Below are 20,307 nucleotides of genomic sequence, written 5' to 3'. Positions count from 1 at the left end.
AGCTTTGACTAGTTGTCTTGACAGGCAGAGTTAACCCCAATGACTTCAAACATATCATATATACAGGGCCTTTTTGCTTACAATCAGGAAATGAAAAGCATGTTCAATTTGATTTAAATGAGAAGATTCTTATATATACCCACTGTATTTTGAAACCGTGATCTAGGAAGGAACACAAGTCTGAGTGAACTCAGTGTTTAACTTTATTGAAAGTTAAGCAATAGTGGTACAGAACATTTGTAGCACTTACATAACCTTACAGTAACACTTTTAAATAGAAAGTTTCATTGTACAGATTTATACCTCGTGACTTCATTAGATCATAATAAGTTGGGAGATTACACTGATTCATCATGATAAAACTATCAATAAATATCTTGATTAGACATTATGGCAAACAGGCTTGAATTTGTTTTCCACGAGGGGAGGGTGGGGCAGACTTGAAAGTGTAACAAATCCAAATTAAATCTCATGTTAGCATTATCCACCAATTAAAAAGACATGTTAAAAAAAAAAGGAAATCCAAAGTTACACCTTTCCGGTTTAGATGGAAAACAACTGCATTGGAACAGACAGCTTGGTCGTCCGAGAACAACATGCTGTAAGGAAACGAAGACTTCAAGTATCAAAGTTTGACAGATACAGGGGGAGGTATACTGCAACAAGGGATGACAAATTAACAAGGCTGCATCATTTCTCCCCGAGAAGATGTTTCTTCCATAAGTCCACAAAAAGCACTTAAAAAGGTCTGAATTGGAGTTCTTACAATCAGGGTATATTGTGCAAGTAAACCAGGTATTTTATTACAGACTTGTGCATCAGTCCAGACTCTCCTAAGCATTTTCATCTGAAGTGGGTGATCAACTTATTCATCCTCAGCACATGAAGCCCATAACGAGGGAGGTAGAAACACAAGCAATAAACTATTCAATGTTATGGTATAACCAATGATTACAGTTTTAAGATGTCTTTGTAACAATCAAGGGATGAGTGAATATTGCAACGACTCAAGTTTGACTCAGAGCAAAGTGCATCTCTACAGTGTTGCTAAATCAGTTAATACAAAAGCATTTACAGAACACAGCAGCAACAGGAGAAAGGCCCTCGTAATACACGTCATGGAGCAAACAACGGTCTAGACTCAAAGCTGATCTCAAAATAGGCCCTTAAGACAGGATGTTAAACCAGTATACACTTAAGACCTTGAGCTAGGAAAAAAAAAAAGAGCCAAAAAAGGTAGAAAGTAACAAACAAAAAACATGCATTGGCGTAACATGGCAAAAAACTTGATAGAGGAATGAAGAGTTGCAGTGGTTTAGGTAGGTATGCACGCATATCATAATTGGGGGGGAGGAGAGACGGGGGAGGGAGAGCAGGAGGACACGACAGTAGCGCAGGGGGAAAGCTGCAGCATATCTATTGCGTCTTTGCACCATAAGGCTTTAGCTGGTTCTTCAGTCAGCTTCCTCCTCAGACTCCTCCTCCTCAGCAGTCTCCAGCCAGGTCAGCCACTGGTTCACCTTCACACAGAGAGAACACACCATCAGCAAAAAACGAGACTACAGTGGACAACACGATTGAACTCAAAAGGACTAAAGTCTCTTTTTTTTTTTTTCAAAGACAGTTCAGTAAAGAGTGGAGTAGGAAAAAATGTATTTACCTGGAATAATGCTTTTCCCTTTCCAGGAAACTCTTGAGTAATATCTTCTTTCCATAAAAGGAAGGCTTCTTCTTCAATTATTTCCATGTCGTAAAAATGGACAAAGTAGCGTAGTAACATGCCTGGAGGTTAAACAAGCATTAGAAACCAAACATTACGATGATAGTGTTGACCATAACACCTTTGTATTCGGTTGTTAAGTCGTGACATGTTTCCGGGTCCAAAGTTGGCTGAGGCGCTCTCTTCGAAATGCCTCAGTAATAATAATAATTCATTATATTTATATAGTGCTTTTCCGAGGCTCAAAGACGCTGACAAATATGGAAAAAAATTGAAAGTGCTGTCCCTTGTTGTATGAATAGATCACAGTCTAAAAAACGATTGAACTGTCATTCTACCGCTGTAGTACACTGGTACTATGGTGCAGGGAATTTCTGGTTTGGACCCGGAAATTGCTAAACGTCACGTTTGACGTCAGACTTAACAACCGAATAGAGAAAGACCACAGGACACAAATGTTTCCATTCAAATTGTAATGTTGTGGCCCAGGGATGCGAGCGTACCTTTAGGGAAGGCGCTAGCGTTGCAGTGGACTTGCAGGGCGTAGAGAGCGCTGATCTGCAGCTCCTGGTGATCGTGGAGGAACTTCTGCATCACTGGCTTGAAGGCCGCTAGCAGCAACCTCTCCTGGTCGGTCTGTTCTTTCGTGGGGACTGAGAGTTGGTCTAACTCCTCACTGGCATTTATCTCATGGGCAATGTACTGCAAGAAGCTGGAGGAGAAGAGGAAATTACACACAAAAAAGCATTTCAAGATGCACACCAGCATATAATCATACAACTCTACTGCTAAAATGAATGAAACATCTTGAAAAAACTAAATTTCCATGCGAGTTTCCTCGTTAAACGTTACTTCAACCCTGCCACAAAATAATATTTTTAAGCGCATTTCTGCCTCCAAAAAGAGGACGAAGAAGCAGCTAATTTCCCCGCCCAACCTGGTCATGAGGATATTGACGAAGCCCTTGTCAACGTGCAGCTTGGGGGAGATGTTGTCCTTGATCCACTTGTAGATGGACTGGGGAGACGGGTCCGCCTGGATCTGCTTCAACAGCTCCTTCTCCAGCTTCATCAGAGGGAATAAGAAGCTCAGCCCTTTACCCTCCAAGATCTCCAGCATACGATCCTTGTTTTGGTCGATCTCTGTGCAGAGAGAGAGAGAGAGAGAGAGAGGGAGGTTACCATACCATACATGGACCATTCCAAGACCTGCAGTCAATCAATCTGAAGCATGAGGTCACAATTCTATTGAAACAGGGATTTGATGTGACCGATATAGGAGGAACAGCAGGTCCTGTAGGTCGTGGGGGGTTTGAGAGAGGGTTTTGTGACCTACCAGGTAGCATCTTCTGCATGTTGACCTTGCTCTGCTGGAATAGGTCCGTCAGCCACTCGCGGTCCTTGAGCTTCGCCGTCTGCTGGAGACACAGGAGGAAGAGGGGGAAGTGGGTGCCGTTCTCCAGGGGGTGGGCCAGCTCCGCCACGCTCACCAGCTCCGCGATGATGGCCCGTGCCGCAAATTGGGCCAGGTAGGACTTGACCAACGGGATATCCACCTCGATCTTGGGACACTGGTCCAGAACGCTGAGGAAAGCCTGGGGGGGAATTCGGAAATGGGTTTAATAAAAATTAAAAAAGGGGTGGCAAGTTGCCTACCACTGCCGTTTTGCCTTTGAGCAAGGCACTAACCCATAACTGCTGTGTGCAGAAATACCACATTCCAAATAGTGAATGACTAGCAAATAAAAGCATGGTCTGGTTTAATTAGCTGAAGTGACAAGGCAGGACCGTGAGAAGAAACTCAACGATTACGGTGTCTCGACCAGGATATCATCTCGAAAGGCCATCTGTCTCCACGCTGACTCACCTGCATGAAGTTCTCGCCCGTGACAAGGCACTCTGTGCGGAGCGCGTTGATCAGGGTGCTGGCGTGCTCCTTGTCTTCGTCCGAGCGGTCCAGGGAACAGATCACGATCTTGCTTAACATCTCAGGCAGGAAGTGCTTGGGAGCCTTCATCTCTCTCACGCCGTTTACAGCTTCATCAACGTTCTTGTTGTTCAGGTAATCCGTCACTATGGTCTCCTGGTAGGAACACATTCACCACAGACAAAAACAAAACACAATCAGTCTCCTGAATGTCCTCTGCAGGGTGAAGCGGTGGATGTTTAGAGGGATACGTACAGTCATTTTAAGCAACTCTTCCTTTGCAGGAGGCGGTTTCTTGTTGGTCTTTGGAGGTTTTTCCTGAATAGGAGGGGGGTTGGTTTTCAGACCAAGCTGTGGAGGCTAAGACATAGCAAAACACAATTAGGGACATGGACACTGTGACTGGCTGTCATAAACCCAGTAAAATAGTGTGTGTGTGTATCTATACCTGTCCCAGTGGTGGTGTTTGCGTGCGTGGAGGCTGAGCGCTCGGAGGAATCATGGTTGGTATCTGCGGCTGCAACTTTGGCACTTGGTTTTTGTTCAACAGGAATGACTGTGCCGGCCTTAGACTGATCTAAGGGGGGGGGAAATAGATGTATTTTAATAAGAGATGAGATTCAATTTAATAAGAGATGAGATTCAACTTTCATTGAACAGAGCACAAGTACAGACAACAAAATGTAGTTCATGCACACGTCCCCCCCAGGGAGAACAGGGCTCTGCGCACAGGGTCAGCCATCTTCAGCATCCCTGGGGCAGTTAGGGGTGAGGTTACCCGTCACCCCCTAATATCCAAATAGTTCATGCACCAACCCCATCTAGTGAATTTAAATGAATGTGTCTGGTTGCCAGTGGAAGCTATGTACCAGGGAGTGTACCTCCTCAATGTTGAGTCCCTTCTTGATGAAGCGTGGTGCCATATCGTTGGACTGAGCTTGCTTTTGCACAGAGTGATTCTGGTTCTGGTTGTGAAAAATAGGATTCTGCCCCTAGGGAAATAAAAAAAGGTCCAAAACATCCACAAATCAGTATGCAATGAAAGGCATCCTTCATCAAGTTTAGCAGTTCAGCATCACCAGAGATCAATTGCATCAATTGGTGGCAAATGTGGAGGGTGCAACATTTACCTGGTTGTTGTTTTTAATGAAGGGCTTTCCTCCCATGTCAAACTGGGACTGTGGGGTTGGGGCTGTGTGTCCAGTGTGGCCGTTGAAGTTAGTACGGTGACGCCCCATGGTGGGAGAATACCGGTCCTGAATCACTCCAGGGCCAGTCCCAATCCCACTCCCTGACAGGCAGGACATTTCATCATTAGACCATGCCACAGGACAAATGAGTGGCATTCAGGAGGGTGCAACGTACTGAACTAGAAATGTCATGAATAGCGCTGCTAACAACAATTTAGTTTTTTTTATTTGAATGAGTGAGAATGAGTCAGCCTTTACCCCCTGTTTCACACAGCCTGGAAGGAGAGTACAGAATCACAGACTAACACATCTGAAGAGTTGTGGTCTCGGGGTGTGAACATACCTGGCATCTGTCCAAACATCTCAGACAAGCCCCCGACTTCCCTGTCCAGTTTGATCCTGCCTGGCATGAAGTGGCCTTCCAGAAAGAAGTCAGTCCTCATTCCCTGGGCCATTGTTGGGAAAGTAACACCCAAGTCCTGCAGAACACAGGGCAAAGAGCAGACATGTTTAGAACAGACAACTACTCCAACAGTAGCAGGGTATATACAGGAATCTTGAGGTTAATTTCAAAGACCTTGTCAATATTTTTCCAGACCTCACCGCCACTTCGAGCTGTAACCGTTTACATCAGTGACAACTTTAACAGTTTTAGTTTGCAATAGACTAGACCACTATCATACAACAGAATTTCCGGTTAATCTTTGTTTTTAAATAAAACTAATACATTCACAAACGTTTACTAAAAGTTTTTAGGACTCAAACTCTTTGGACAGAGTCTAATTCAGAAAAATACCTACAAAATTCAAGACCTCATAAAATCGTGAAAATACTTTTTAATACTTAAGGGTCTTGATTTTCCCAAAATGTATTCATCAACTTTTAATACTTTTCAAGACACCGGATACCCTGTGTAGTGGCATACTATTTCGCACAGATGCTCTTAATATGTATTCTGCAAAGACCGTAGTGGAACCAACCTTTACTGCTTCCTGACGAATCTGGTTCATCGTCTTTGGTCCGTTATCGATAAAAGCTTTGCGAGGCACCCAGTTGTTGTCTCGCAACTCCAGAGTATCCTGCAGCAGGAAACGAATTCTCGCTGGCAAGTCCTTGTTGTTCATTAAGGATCGCATACGGCCAAAGTACTGGTCCATTAAAGACTGTGGAACAACAAAAACATCTATTAGTCATACTGGAAATGGAACAGAGACTTAAAAATAACACCACTCAATTAAACGAGTCACCCTAAATTCATACCTTAGCTTTTTCATGGTCTAGTCTAGGCCCCACGGTTCTCATTATCTGACAGAGGCACTCCAGATCCTCCCCCATATCCTTAAGTTGGACTCTCTTCTTCTTTTCCAAAAGCTGGGCAGGGGGGGCAAGACAACATGAATTAGTTTCATGTAGGTTTTAAAATGTAAATAAAAACGTATGGTTTTAGACTTACTGTTTTGATGCACTTATGAAGGATAGATTCATGGATGAGGTCGAGTTTGCCAAGTTCACTAATGAATTTGATGTTGCCCAGCATCTTGATCTTGGCAATGGCACGCTGCTCCTCTTCCTCAGAGGTAAGAGGGTTGTCATGTTTGTCATAGACTGGAGGAAAACACAAATATTAGTACAAAGAATCCAACAAATAACTGCAGAGAAATTAGCTTTCAAAACGGCACTCACTTTCGACATTGCTGGCACGATTCTCAAATTCATCTTGAAGCTTAGAAATCAAAAGTCTCCTGAATGTCTGTAGATCAAACGGAAGTTTAACATCAGTCAGAAAAAAGATTCGGGTAAAAGCCCAGAGAATAAAACAGATTCACATTATTGCAAACTAATCATATTTTCATAGCCTCAAAATAACACTAATAGATATGTGAGGAAGCCTGTTGACGCTTACGGTGCTTTGCTTTTGTGACGAGTGGATCTCCGGTGACGGGCCGTCAAAGTTTGGTGCATCCTCTGCCAAGCGCAGACATAGCTGTGCATAAAGCGAGCTATACTTGGGCTCTTCAAGGGCTTTATCAACAATCTGGGAGAAAGAGGCAACAGTAGTCCATCAAAATAAACAACACACATTAATGTACAAATGAGCAGAGTCTAATTAGCAAAACATATTTACCAGCAAGATGATTCCTTTTAGGACGTGTTTTGAATCTACGCCCACATTCAGGAGCTCAAGGCATAGCTTGTCAAACTTCTCGGGGGTCAGCTTATTAAGTATGCTAAGGATGGACAGAAGAGAACACGTAAGAGGTGGGAAAAACAGTGCATGCTTCATACAAATAAATAAATAAGCACTTCAACCAAAACAGTACTCATAGTTCATGGGGTCCAAACATAGTAAATCTATCTTATGGGTAGATGGCCATCACTCATCCCCAAGCCACGTAGCTTTGTGTGTTAGTCTGTTGTTGGGGAGACATACCATCTCACTTTCCTGAAGATTGCATCAAGTCGTTCTTTTTCGTTGGAGGCGTTGGCATCTCGTCTAGTGCTTCGTGAGGGAACCCATTTCAGAACGCTAGTACCTGGGGGCTTCCCCAGGAACTCGCTGCAATTAACAAAATAGCATTAATACCATTCAAAGAAAAGTGAGGCTTTTCATGGCATCGAGTTGTCAAATAGCTTGAAAGGTACCTGTTGCCGACAGTCTTGGGATGGTGCTGAGGTGCACCCAGACCTCCTCCTCCTCCCGAAGAAGCACTGTCACACACGTGGAAATGTGGGGATTAGTTTGAAGGATAAATTAGAGAACTCTAACTTTTTAGTGAACAAACTAGAAAGTCAGTAGCGTGTGTCGGGGGGGTTCACTTTGATATGTACCTGAAACGAGAAGCACCCCCTTCTGCAATCACACTCTCCACTTTGGCGGCTTGACAACGAAGAATTCCGAAATGAATAATATTGAAAGGGTGGGGAAGGCGAAAGCGACCTAAGGAAAGACAATTAAAGCACATCAGTGAAGCCAATAATGAACCTGACTTCTCATCTCTTGTTCTGTTGCCAACTAACTAGAACAAAGGTGACATCAACATTTCACTCGCAAGAACTCCTTTGTTTCATTGCACTGAAGTCTATCACAACGTAGCAAGGAGGTGAACTAGCCATCTAGGCTAACAGTTCCGAGTGTAGCTGATGATCCATGCTTGGTTGAATTGACCAATTAAGCAATGTATTCTTAAAACAAAAGCATATGACACCGACAAATCATAACAACTGCCTATTGGTTATGGTTTACTAATGTTTGCTAGGTACCCTGCTCATTAGCTAGCTAGCGGTCGAATGTGGCTAGCAGTCATAAATTACTTTAAATATTTCAGGACATGATTGGTTTCGCTCTTCAGATGGAACATCGAAACCATTTATAAGGTAACAACAATATGTTAGCTTTTGAAAATGGCAAAACGCCGGTTCTATAGCCAGTGGTAAAATCCCCCAAGACGCCATTTTCTGATAATGTGCCGTGGTAGCGAAGCTTTAGATCGGGCTAGTTAGCCTGCTACTACTACTAGCCAGCCAGCCTACAGCGGCCTGGGAAACAGCACATTCGGGATAGCTGAGCTTAGCTACAAGACGGCGACTAGCTAACAATCAGAAGCCATTTTGAACATATAACTGGCTAGCTAAGTTAAACAGACAAGATTAAAAAACGACCATACCTTCACCAAAGGAACGTCAGTTTTGTAGGTTATGTGGTTCCCAAAAAGGAGAAATAAAAGAAACAGAAAACGACCCTGCCTGGTCGTGATTAAGTGGTAATCGTGAAATGAGAGTCAGTGCGTTCCACGACCAGCTCTCGCACCGGTAAAGAGAAGAATGCTGACTGTAACTGACGTCACGGCTGGACTTTATTGGATGGGGGGAGCGTCAAGATGTTTCCACTCCCACGCAACTACGCAACGAACAAATAGTACATAGCCTACCCAGAAAAGAAAAGTGCGTTACATTATTATTATTATTATATTATTTTTTTAAGATACATCCCAGGCAATGATCATTATAAGAAACAATACTTGAAACAGTCATTCCCAAATGTCAACTTTTGATATTTGTCCTCCTTTCCGATGCTGTCGGTGTGTGTTGTTTAAGAAGGATACAAAACATAATTATTTGCAATGTCCCCTCAATGACTCTGGAACGAAAAAGACGCCTGTGCTTTAGTGATTAGGCCTACAAGTGTTTTTGGATTTGTAACTCGCTGTTCTGGCTTATGAAATATCACATCAGCCATAAGAGAGTCTCCTCTCTGGCAGATGGCAACTCAGATGGCAACTCATCTCCGTTAGGTCAGTCTTCATTCAGGGTAGTAAACTCAAGTCCGAATAGCCAAAGATCAGAAAGGCAAAGGACATATGATGGTGAATCTGTTGACCCAGACAATGTGCCCATCTGCCAGAGCAGCGCATTGATTGACTGAGGGGCCGACTGTGGCCCCAGGCTGTGTTCAGGTGGCTCACTGACACCTCTCATATTACACAATGAAAGGAAAGCAATGGTGCCATGTGGATGGGTCCTGTCCATCTAGAAATCCATGTTGATACTGTATGAATCATGGGTTGTACCCTACCCACTATGGGATGGGGTGATTTGTAGCTAATAGTAAATCATATCAGTAATTTTCATTAATCATATCTGAATCCTATTCTAGCACTTCAACTGCCAATGGCCCCAGGCCTGAGCATAGATTACTTTTTCCTGTTATGACTAGCGAATAGATGATTCACTTACTTAAGCCCAATTTATGCTTCTGCGTCGAATTTACGCGCGGCTACGCCGTAGCATACGCAAGGGCTCACCTAATTTATACTTCTGCGTCGCGTTGATCCGCTCCGTTGGAACGGTGTACTCATATAGGGCTTTCACACCGGCAAAGAACCGTGCCGGTTCGCGTTCGGAAACCTCCGAACGTTGGCGCTGTCTGGCGAACGAGCCCGCGTTCATACCAGTGTATCGTTCGCCAGACAGCGCCAACGTTCTGAGGTTTCCGAATGCGAACGCGAACCAATCACAGAGCTTACGGTTGCGTAGAAACTCACGCGTTCTTAAATTTTTGGAGATGTGCACGTCAACCTACGCCGCAGAAGTCTAAATCGGCCTTAACAGTGGCATAATCGCGATTTTTCTTGTTATGCTTGTTGTAAAGAAAATGTCCATAATGCATTGAAATTACATTAAACTAAGATAATACGATGGTTATCATATAAAATCAAATCTTTATTAATAAGTAATTACAGAAAAGGTAAATGACATTTCTGTCATAGCTTCCGCATTCCTACGAGAGTCGGAATGTGACGCAACTAAGCGGACCAATCATAGTTCTTATAGATAACTTTACAATAAATATGTCTATCATAAATATAATTTAAACCCAACGAACAGCCATGGGGCTCCCTGTAACTAATATTTTATTTCTAAATAAACAGGATTGTACATCTCGTAAATGTGAATCCCGCTCCTTATAGGAAGGCTGTGCCTGACGCTTCCATAGGGCGCTCCGTTGGAACGGTGTACTCAAAGCGGCATAATAGCATTTTTTTTGTTATGCTTGTTGTAAATAAAAGTTCTATGATGCATTGAAATGACATTAAACTAAGATAATACGATGGTCATCATAATTTTCCAAATCTTTATTAATAAGTAATTACAGAAAAAGTAAATGACATTTCTGTCATGGCTTCCGCATTTTGGCCTACGAGAGAGTCGGAATCATATCGGAATCATGTGCTACCAAGCGGACCAATCACAGTGCTTACGGTTGCGTAGGCACTGCCGCGTAGTTACATTTTTGGAGAGGTGCGCGTCAACCGACGCCGTAGCCTACGCCGTCGATTTTACGCAGAAGCATAAATTGGCTAGTCAAATGTATTGATTGTAAGTCGCTTTGGAATAAGGCGTCTGCTAAATGCCAAAAATGTAAATGTAAAATGTTGTCCTTGGTCTATCTGTGGCCATGGTATGAAACATGAAACATGTACTTTGGAACTAAACTTCCCCCTTTTCCCCCCTCAAGTAATCTGTAACATTCTCAGGCATTCAACAAGATGTAAGATACTAGTATTTACGAGGATTTGTAGGTCCAGTATTCTCATTCAGTTTTGTGAACACGTTATAGTTTGATGTAGAGTCCTGTTTCCAGAGTGTTCCGCTCAGAGATTTCACAAGAGATATGCTGAGGCTGAGCAGCCTGAGGACATGCCGGCTCAGCTCTACATTGTGAAAGGAAGTTCCAGGAACTGTGTGTCTGGAGATTGTGACGCCATCTGGTTGTTGACACCGTTGTTCACATTGATCTGTCATGTTGAGTCAGATCCCTACGCCTCTGGTGAATGGCCGGCAGGCTAAAAGCGTCACACTAAAAGGTTTCTTTCTCTCCCTACCACCCACATCTCACAGTACGTAGTGTAGTCATTCACTGTCTGTACTATAAAGCCCTTCGTCGTCAACAATTGTGTGGGTGTTGAAACCTTAATGAATCTGCCTCGTCTTCCGCTGCACAGAATCAGAATCAACATTTATGTTATTACATCCAATGTACATCTTTGGCTAGTAAAATAAGTAATAATAAAGTAATGATAAAGTGATAAAAAAAGTGATAAAGTTAGTAGTCGTACCACAGTGTAATCAATAGTGTACAATGCTGTGCAAAGTACAATAAGATGACATTCAATATGATACAGTACAAGTAGTCAAGTGTTCAGGTAGTGTTCAAGTAGTCAGGTAGTATGCCAGTGTGCAAGTCATATGTGACATACAATAGTATACAATATAAAAACAATGTGACATACAATAGCACAGCTAACACCGGAGAGCAGACGGAGAATTAACTCATACAGTGAAGGTTCCAGATCATTGTTGATTCCGTAGGTAAATGATGACTTGATTGCAAAGGGAGGTGTAGTGCAAAGGGAGGTGTAGTGCAAAGGGAGGTGTAGGGTGAATTTCCGACGGCCAGGAGGTTGTCTGACTACACAACAAACACAGATTTCCGGGTGTCAGCGTCACATCAGAGTTCAGAGTTCCGTGCAGGTGGGATAGAGATGAGGTTACCAAGGTTACGTACGGTTACCAAGAACCTCCGATGTTCCGATTCATCCAAGCTAAATATACCCAGTTATATTCCAAGCCAGTTATATTTTTATAGTTGAAAAAACTAGTTTGAAAGGTAAGTTGACCATGAGTAACCTGAAATAGGGTATTCATGTCACGAATTTAGGTCACTTAGCTACCTAATCAAAATTCACTTACCAACTAACAACACTCTGATTCAAGCTTTTAGTTGGGTTACATTGAACAATACATGAATTGAAGCTTGTTAGACTGATTGTTCTTCAATGACAGGGGAGATCTCCAAGTCTGTCTCTCTACAAGAGGCTCTTCTCCAAGCTGTCCGACGACGACTTCCACGATGTGGATGTTAGTATTAGATTCTCCTGAGAAATCTAATACTAACCCTCTTGCACTGTTTGTCCTGTGTAATAATAATACAAATAATAAAAGAAAAGAAAACGTCCTTCTTCTAACACAACGACTGCCAATGTGGCCCCTGGCCTGAGCATAGATTACTTTTTCCTGCTAGATGATTCACTTAATTTTTTTGTGATCAATTTTGTATTATTTTACTTATTTCCCTCCCCCATAACAGACATAAACATAAAAAAAAAAAAGACAACAGTCACAGTCACTCAACCTGCCACCCGTCTCACTCCACACCCCAATCCCCCCACTACCCAGGAGACCCCTGACCCTTGTAAATATGAGCAGATAGCCTCATACATAGAACAGCCAAACAATCACAGTATCCTCCTCCATTGGTGATTGTTACTTGCGCTAGGCTACTGCCTTTTTAGAATTGGTCTATTTATTTATGTAAACCAGCTCCTTCCCTTCTTGTGATTTTTTTTTTTAAAGTTTTTTTTTTCTCCCTTTCCTAACACCAGGGGAGCCACCCCTCCTAAATGTCGTTGTTTGGTACCTGTACTGTAGCAATGACAATAAAGTCCATTCATTCATTCATTCATTGATTCATTTATTTAGTGCAGGAAACTGTTGTTACTGCACAGCACTTTATGTTCAGCACTTGTGTCTTATGTCCTGTGTCTTTTATTGTTACTATTGTCTTTTCTTCTCTGGCACAGTGTTGAGTGATAAGTCCCATTTCATTTCACTGCATGTTTTACTTTGTATTTCTGTGCATGTGACAAATAAAGTACCCTTGAACCCTTGGGATCAACAGATCGAATGCAGTTTTACATAAAATGTATATGTGAAGCTACCAGTAGTTACAAAAAGTATACATAAGCGTAGGCTATGTATCATGTTCCAAACAGGTCCGCAGACTCGCAAAATACAATATTTAAAAAGATTCACGTATTTAATGTCAAATGTATTTGTTGTAAATGTAATGTTCAGCTTCAGCGTGGGCGTCACTATCGTCTTCATCCTGGCGGTGCTGGTGGTCGTCTGTTCCGTTCGTGGAAAGGATAGGGCTTCATCATTTGAAATTGGCGGCTCTGTCAAAGTCCTACAACAATGTGATTTTTAATCCCACAGCAAACTGCGGTTTTATTTGGGGACGGTTTAACGGTATACAAAGTTGGAAACCGCCCAACCCTAACCAGCGCCAACCAGATCTGACACTCTCTACACTGTCAGTAGTTGAAAGGTGTTCTGAACCTGTGCCTTGTGTTATGACACGGGGGCGAGGGGGCTCAAGGACACGACAATGGAGGCTGAATATTGTGAAGCCCCGTAGGGTATTTATTTACAGTGAAGGGGGGGGTGGAAAAACAGGGAAGAAGAGTCCGGGGGTTTCAGCCTGGCGGGCTGGGGTAGTGGCTGGCGTGAGCAGGCCATTCTTAGGGAAGAACTGACGATGAGTGAAGGGAAGTCCAGAGTAGATGTAGGCAGAGGGTTGATTGGGAGTGGAGACAGGTGTGCTGGTTTGGCTGATGATCTAATTAGTGGGGACAAGCCTCACCTGCGGCGGAGAGCACGCTGTGCTCGAGCTGTGGGGGCGGGTGCTCGAGCTGTGGGTGCGGGGGAGGGCGTGTGTGAAGGCCCAGCCGTAACAGGACCCCCCTCCGAGCGGGAGCCTCCTGCCGACCGGCCCGGAGCATCCGGGTGGGCCCGATAGAAGTCCCTGAGGAGGACTGGGGACATGATCTGGGACCGGGGAATCCAGCTCCGTTCCTCTGGGCCATATCCCTCCCAGTCAACCAGGTACTGGAAACCCCGGCCACAGCGACGAACCCTCAGGAGTTTCCTTACTGCCCACTGGGGGTGGCCATCCACCAACTGAGGAGGGGGCGGTGCAGGGCCTGGTGGCATCAGGTCGCTGGCGACATGGGGCTTTACCCGGGAGACGTGGAACACCGGGTGGATCCGACGGAGGGAGTGAGGGAGGACCAGCCGGATGGCAGCGGGGTTAATGACCCGGTCGATGGCGTAGGGGCCGATGTACCTCGACGCCAACTTCCGGGAGGAGACATTGAGGGGGAGATCAGCCGTGGAGAACCAGACCCTCTGGCCAACCTGGTACACAGGAGCTGGAGTGCGACGACGGTTGGCGCTTCGGGTGGTTCGGGCGGTGGCCCGAAGCAAGGCCGAGCGTACGGAGGTCCAGACCCGACGACAGCGAAGGAGGTGTGCCTGGACCGATGGTACCGATGCTTTGCCCTCCTGGGTAGAAAGCAGGGGGGGCTGGTACCCCAAGGAGCACTCGAAGGGGGACCGGCCGGTGGCTTCATTGACCATGGCGTTTAACGAGTACTCCACCCAGGGTAGGTCCTTGCTCCAGGAGGATGGATGGAGGGAGGACATGCAGCGGAGTGCCGACTCCAGGCTCTGGTTGGCTCTCTCCGCCTGCCCATTGGTCTGGGGATGGTAGCCGGGGGAGAGGCTGGTCGTGGCCCCAATCTCCGAACAGAAGGCCTGCCACACCTTGGACGTGAACTGGGGACCACGGTCGGAAACCACATCCTGGGGAAGCCCGTAAAGGCGGAAGATGTGGGTGGTGAGTAGCTCCACCGTCTCCGCCGAGGTCGGTAGCTTTGCCAGAGCCACCAACCTCACAGACTTGGAGAAGCGGTCCACAATGGTGAGGATGACCGTGTTGCCTAGAGACGGGGGAAGGCCGGTCACAAAGTCCATGGCGAGGTGGGACCACGGTCGACCGGGCAAGGGTAGAGGCTGCAGCAGTCCCGATGGCGGCCGGTGGGATGCCTTGCTGCGGGCGCAGGTAGGGCAGGCCGAGACGAACTCCCTGACGTTCGCGGCCATGGTGGACCACCAGAACCGCCGGCGCAGGAAGGACAGTGTGCGTAGGGCCCCAGGGTGGCAGGCGAAGCAGCTGGCATGGCCCCACTGCATCACCTTGGTCCTGACGGCGTCCGGGACGAAGAGGCGACCGGGGGACCCCGGTTGGGGATCTGGCTGGGTGCGCTGTGCAGCTCTGACCACCGCCTCGATCTCCAGGGTGACCACTCCAACGACCCGGGAGGATGGAACGATGGTGTCAGGAGTGGTGGGTTCCTCCTCTGCGGCATGGAGCCGAGAAAGGGAGTCAGCCTTGGCGTTCAGGGAGCCCGGACGGAACGCGAGGAGGAAGTTAAACCGCCCGAGGAACAGGGCCCAGCGTGCCTGACGGGAGTTCAACCGCCTGGCCGACTTGATGTAGGTCAGGTTTTTATGGTCCGACCAGACGGTGAAGGGGTGCTCTGCGCCCTCCAGCCAGTGCCGCCACTCGTGGAACACCTCCACCACCGCCAGCAGCTCGCGGTTCCCGATGTCGTAGTTGGCCTCGGCGGAGGTATAACGGCGGGAGTAGAAGGCGCAGGGGTGCACGGTCTGGTCCTCCGACCGTTGAGAGAGCACGCCACCGACGCCCGTGTCTGAGGCGTCCACTTCCACAATGAAGGGCCTAGAGGGGTCTGGGTTGATTAGGACCGGCGCCGAGGTGAAGAGCCTCTTCAGGTCACTGAAGGCAGCGCTGGCTGCAGGTGTCCATGTGAACTGGCGCAGGGGGGAGGTGAGGGCAGTGAGGGGGGCGGCTACCCGGCTGAAGTCCCGGATGAATCGCCGGTAAAAGTTGGCAAAGCCGAGGAAGGACTGCAGCTGTTTCCGGGTGGTAGGTTGGCCCCATTCGACGACGGCCCGAGTCTTCTTGGGGTCAGGGCGAGTCAACCCACCCTCCACGATGAGCCCCAGGAATTCCACAGAGTGAGTGTGGAAAGCGCACTTCTCAGCCTTAATAAAAAGGCGATTCTCCAGTAGGCGCCGGAGGACTAGGCGGACATGTTGGATGTGCTCCTCAGGGTTCCTGGAGAATACTAAGATGTCATCCAGGTAGAGGACGACAAAGATGTCCAGCATGTCCCTGAGGACGTCGTTCATGAGGGCCTGAAAGACAGAGGGGGCGTTAGTGAGACCGAAGGGCATGACGAGGTACTCATAGTGGCCACGGGGGGTCTTGAACGCCGTTTTCCACTCGTTGCCCTCACGAATCCGGACCAGATGGTAGGCGTTCCGGAAGTCCAGCTTAGTGAAGATGGTGGCCCCAAGGAGGGGCTCAAAGTTGGAGCTCATGAGGGGGAGAGGATAGGTGTTCCGGACGGTGATGGCATTGAGCTCACGGTAGTCGATGCATGGCCTGAGGGTTCCTTCCTTCTTCTTAACGAAGAAAAACCCCGCTGCCACCGGGGAGTGTGATGGACGGATGAGCCCCTCAGCCAGACAGTCGGAGATGTAGGTGTCCATGGCTGCCTTCTCCGGGGGGGCAAGGTTGTAGAGGCGACTGACTGGAAGTTTGTTGCCAGGGCGGAGCTCGACGGCACAGTCGTAGGGCCGGTGAGGGGGCAGGGTGCGAGCACGCTCCTTACTGAAGGCCTCTCCTAGGTCGTGGTAGACCTCTGGGATGGAGGAGAGATCAGGGGAAGCCGGAGGCGGTCGCAGAGGCGATGAGGGGGTATGGGCGGCACGGAGGCACCGCGCGTAACAGGCGGTACTCCAGCTCAGGATACGTCCCTCACCATAGCTGACATGGGGGATGTGGAGCTCGAGCCACGGTCGTCCCAGGATGAGCGGGGACTGGGCGGTTTTGAGGATGTAGAACCGAATCTCCTCCACGTGGTTCCCGGAGACGGTCAAGGAGAGGGGTGTAGAGCGGTGGGTGAGAGGCCCCAGGCTGTGTCCGTCTAGGGCTGAGACGGAGAGGGGGGTCTCGAGGGCAACGAGGGGAATGGCAGCTGAGCGGGCCAGCTGGGCGTCCATGAAGTTCTCGTCTGCTCCCGAGTCAATGATGGCCTCGACAGTGAGGTTATGCCCCTGCCAGGAGAGGGTGACAGAGAACCTGGCTGGGCTGGTGGTAGGTGGGGATTGAGAGACACGGCTCTCAATCCCCACCTAACCCTTTTGATAGGGACGGGCAGGTGTCACGGAGGTGTCCCTTCTCTCCACAGTAGAGGCACAGCCCCTGGACCCTTCTCCTCTCCTTCTCCGCCGTGGTGAGGCGGTTTCGACCAAGCTGCATCGGCTCCTCGCCAGTGGATGGGGTGTAGGTCGACTCCCGTGCGGAGGAGGGGTTGTCTGTGACGATGGAGTCTTGGGGGCTTGGCGAGCTGGTCTGGTGGCGCCCTCTCTCTCTCCGACGCTCCCGGGAGCGCTCGTCGACGTCGATGGCTAGGGCCACTAGTTCGTCCAGGGTGGCAGGTTTGTCCCGGTTGAGCTCGTCCTTGATGACCTCACTCAGCCCCTGGCGGAAAGCAGATCGCAGTGCCCTGTCATTCCACCCGCTTCCGGCTGCCAGGGTGCGAAACTCGGTAGAGTAGGCCGCAGCTGTCCGGTTCCCCTGGTGGAGTGACATCAGTTGCGCCCCGACCTCCTGTCCTGCAGTGGGGTGGTCGAAAACCCTCTTGAACTCAGTGAGAAAGGCAGTGTAGTCACCGAACAGGTCAGGGCGGGCGCAGAGGGTGGCCTGGACCCAATTCAGGGCGTCGCCGGTGGTGAGGTTGGTGATGAACGCCACCTGGGCTGCCGGCGACCAGAACTGGCTGGGCTGATGTGAGAACACCAACTCACACTGGAGGATGAAGCCTCGGAACTGGGCGAAGGCTCCGTCGAAGGGGCGGGGGCTGGCTAGGTGGGGCTCCCGCGGCTGTCCAGCAGGTGGTGCCGGTAGCTGGGCAGGGCCGGGGAGAGCAGGGGGGGGGGCAGAGGCTGCGAGCGCGGCCACCTGTGCCGTAAGCGCTTGGGTTGTGGTGATGAGGTGCTGCATCTGGGTGGCGCGGTGCTCCTGGTTAGCCTCCTGGGCTGTAATGCGAGTGTTCAGGGCCTGGCACGCTGTAGCGGCCGCTTGGAGGAGGTGAGCGTGTTCAGCGATGACCCTCCCCTGGGCTTGGATAGCCGTCGGCCCGGATCCAGGGGTGGGAGATGGTGCCCGGTCCTTCGTGTCGTCTGAGCCCAATTGCATGGTCAGTTCTTCTGTTATGACACGGGGGCGAGGGGGCTCAAGGACACGACAATGGAGGCTGAATACTGTGAAGCCCCGTAGGGTATTTATTTACAGTGAAGGGGGGGTGTGGAAAAACAGGGAAGAAGAGTCCGGGGGTTTCAGCCTGGCGGGCTGGGGTAGTGGCTGGCGTGAGCAGGCCATTCTTAAGGGCTCTGCACACAGCGTGCGATTTCTGTTGCGCGTCAACGTTCCATTTTGAAGTTTGAATGGAAGTCTATGAGAACATCGCATTTACCCACACACGGCCCCGATTTTAATCGCACGGCGAACATTCGATTCCATTCATTTGACAGTGCGACAAAACTCGCACGCCGTGTGCTTTGTCCCATTCAAAATGAATGGAATCGAATGTTCGCCGTGCGATTAAAATCGGGGCCGTGTGTGGGTAAATGCGATGTTCTCATAGACTTCCATTCAAACTTCAAAATGGAACGTTGACGCGCAACAGAAATCGCACGCTGTGTGCAGAGCCCTTTAGGGAAGAACTGACGATGAGTGCAGGGAAGTCCAGAGTAGATGTAGGCAGAGGGTTGATTGGGAGTGAAGACAGGTGTGCTGGTTTGGCTGATGATCTAATTAGTGGGGACAAGCCTCACCTGCGGCGGAGAGCACGCTGTGCTCGAGCTGTGGGGGCGGGTGCTCGAGCTGTGGGGGCGGGGGAGGGCGTGTGTGAAGGCCCAGCCGTAACACCTTGAGTGACTTGAACTTGTTTGCACTTGCAACTTGTGGTGCAAACGTGTGTTAAAAAATAAGGAATGTGCAAGGACTCACTGAGTGAAATTGTTCTTCTTGTAATTGTACTGTATTGTGAGTTTGGTGGCCAACAGGCCCGAGATGCTTTTATTACAGTGGAATCTCTGCCGCTTCGTAGTCACTTCTTTCAGTATTCCCCATTCAAATCGTCTTATTTTTGATCAATCATTGAGGGAGTTGTGTAGACCTTTCTCCCCACATCTATGCAGCTGGAAGGCCCCTTCCTAAATCATTCATCACAGGGAAATGAAACCAGCTGTCTGCCGGGAGCACCCACTCCAAGCTAATAAGGTCCAATCTGACTTAATGCTGTGGATGGGTTTGTGTGTGTGTGTGTGTGTGTCTGTGTGAGTATCTGCTGGCTGCAGGTTTTTGCTTACATTTGACCCTTCTATAACAGCCTGCACAATTAGCCTATATTACCATTAATGACTCTCCCTACATTGGCATTGCAATCTTCTATGCAACCTCCCATTGTGCAGAGCAATAGGGGGTGACACTTCATTAGACATTCAGGATGCTCAGGGCTACCCATCACTTAGAAGCTCTAATTATTTTTATTCCACTCACACATTTCTGTCTTGGTTGTTTTGGGTCTTATCAGGAGACTTATATGATCATATATTCATATTACAGCCTATCATTGTGATACCCCCAAGTGAAAGAAGTTTTGGCAAGAATTCATACATTAACCATGAAGCTAAGAATGCAAATGCAAATATTCTAGCGATGTAGTCCTTCATAAAGGAATGGGGAAAAGAAAAACAAATGGAAGTCATTTAAATGCTCATCTCCAATAAAGAATATGGCATAAAGTATAGCGAAGGTTTTGTGTCTGCACAGTCCAGACTCTATTAGGCTAGATCAGAGTAAACCAGGTATTTTATTACAGACTTGCATCAGTCCAGACTCTCCTAAGCATTTTCATCTGAAGTGGGTGATGAACTTATTCATCCCCAGCACATGAAGCCCATAACGAGGGAGGTAGAAACACAAGCGATAAACTATTAAATGTTATGGTATAACCTAACAATGATTACAGTTTTAAGATGTCTTTGTAACAATCAATAGATGAGTGAATATTGCAACGACGCAAAGTGCATCTCTACAGTGTTGCTAAATTGGTTAACACAAAAGCATTCAGAACACAGCAGCAACAGGAGAAAGGCCCTCATAATACATATGCCATAAAGCAAACAAAGGTC

At 47.7% G+C, this 20,307-nt stretch overlaps 1 protein-coding gene across 1 annotated transcript in view; it reads right to left on the bottom strand.

Moving 5' to 3' along the window:
• Positions 1-229: 229 nt before the first annotated feature.
• LOC308153151 (eukaryotic translation initiation factor 4 gamma 2-like) overlaps positions 230-20,307 on the bottom strand; it is a gene marked incomplete at its 5' end in the record, with an annotated part of 32,851 nt that continues 12,773 nt past the window's right edge. The window contains 21 exon segments of the mRNA XM_080526242.1: positions 230-1,520; positions 1,661-1,782; positions 2,224-2,432; positions 2,658-2,862; positions 3,056-3,314; positions 3,587-3,802; positions 3,902-4,006; positions 4,095-4,223; positions 4,528-4,638; positions 4,777-4,937; positions 5,180-5,315; positions 5,817-5,999; positions 6,097-6,207; positions 6,290-6,441; positions 6,520-6,586; positions 6,740-6,871; positions 6,962-7,064; positions 7,268-7,393; positions 7,480-7,545; positions 7,666-7,735; positions 7,738-7,774. Coding sequence (XP_080382368.1) covers positions 1,455-1,520; positions 1,661-1,782; positions 2,224-2,432; positions 2,658-2,862; positions 3,056-3,314; positions 3,587-3,802; positions 3,902-4,006; positions 4,095-4,223; positions 4,528-4,638; positions 4,777-4,937; positions 5,180-5,315; positions 5,817-5,999; positions 6,097-6,207; positions 6,290-6,441; positions 6,520-6,586; positions 6,740-6,871; positions 6,962-7,064; positions 7,268-7,393; positions 7,480-7,545; positions 7,666-7,735; positions 7,738-7,774 — 2,766 coding nt within the window. The 3' untranslated portion in view covers positions 230-1,454.

This window comes from Nansenia antarctica, assembly GCF_963989245.1.
Source record: "Nansenia antarctica genome assembly, chromosome: 1".
Classification (NCBI taxonomy): Eukaryota; Metazoa; Chordata; class Actinopteri; order Argentiniformes; family Microstomatidae; genus Nansenia; species Nansenia antarctica.
Note: the sequence above shows the minus strand (reverse complement) of the source record. Positions and strands in the feature narration are given on the sequence as shown.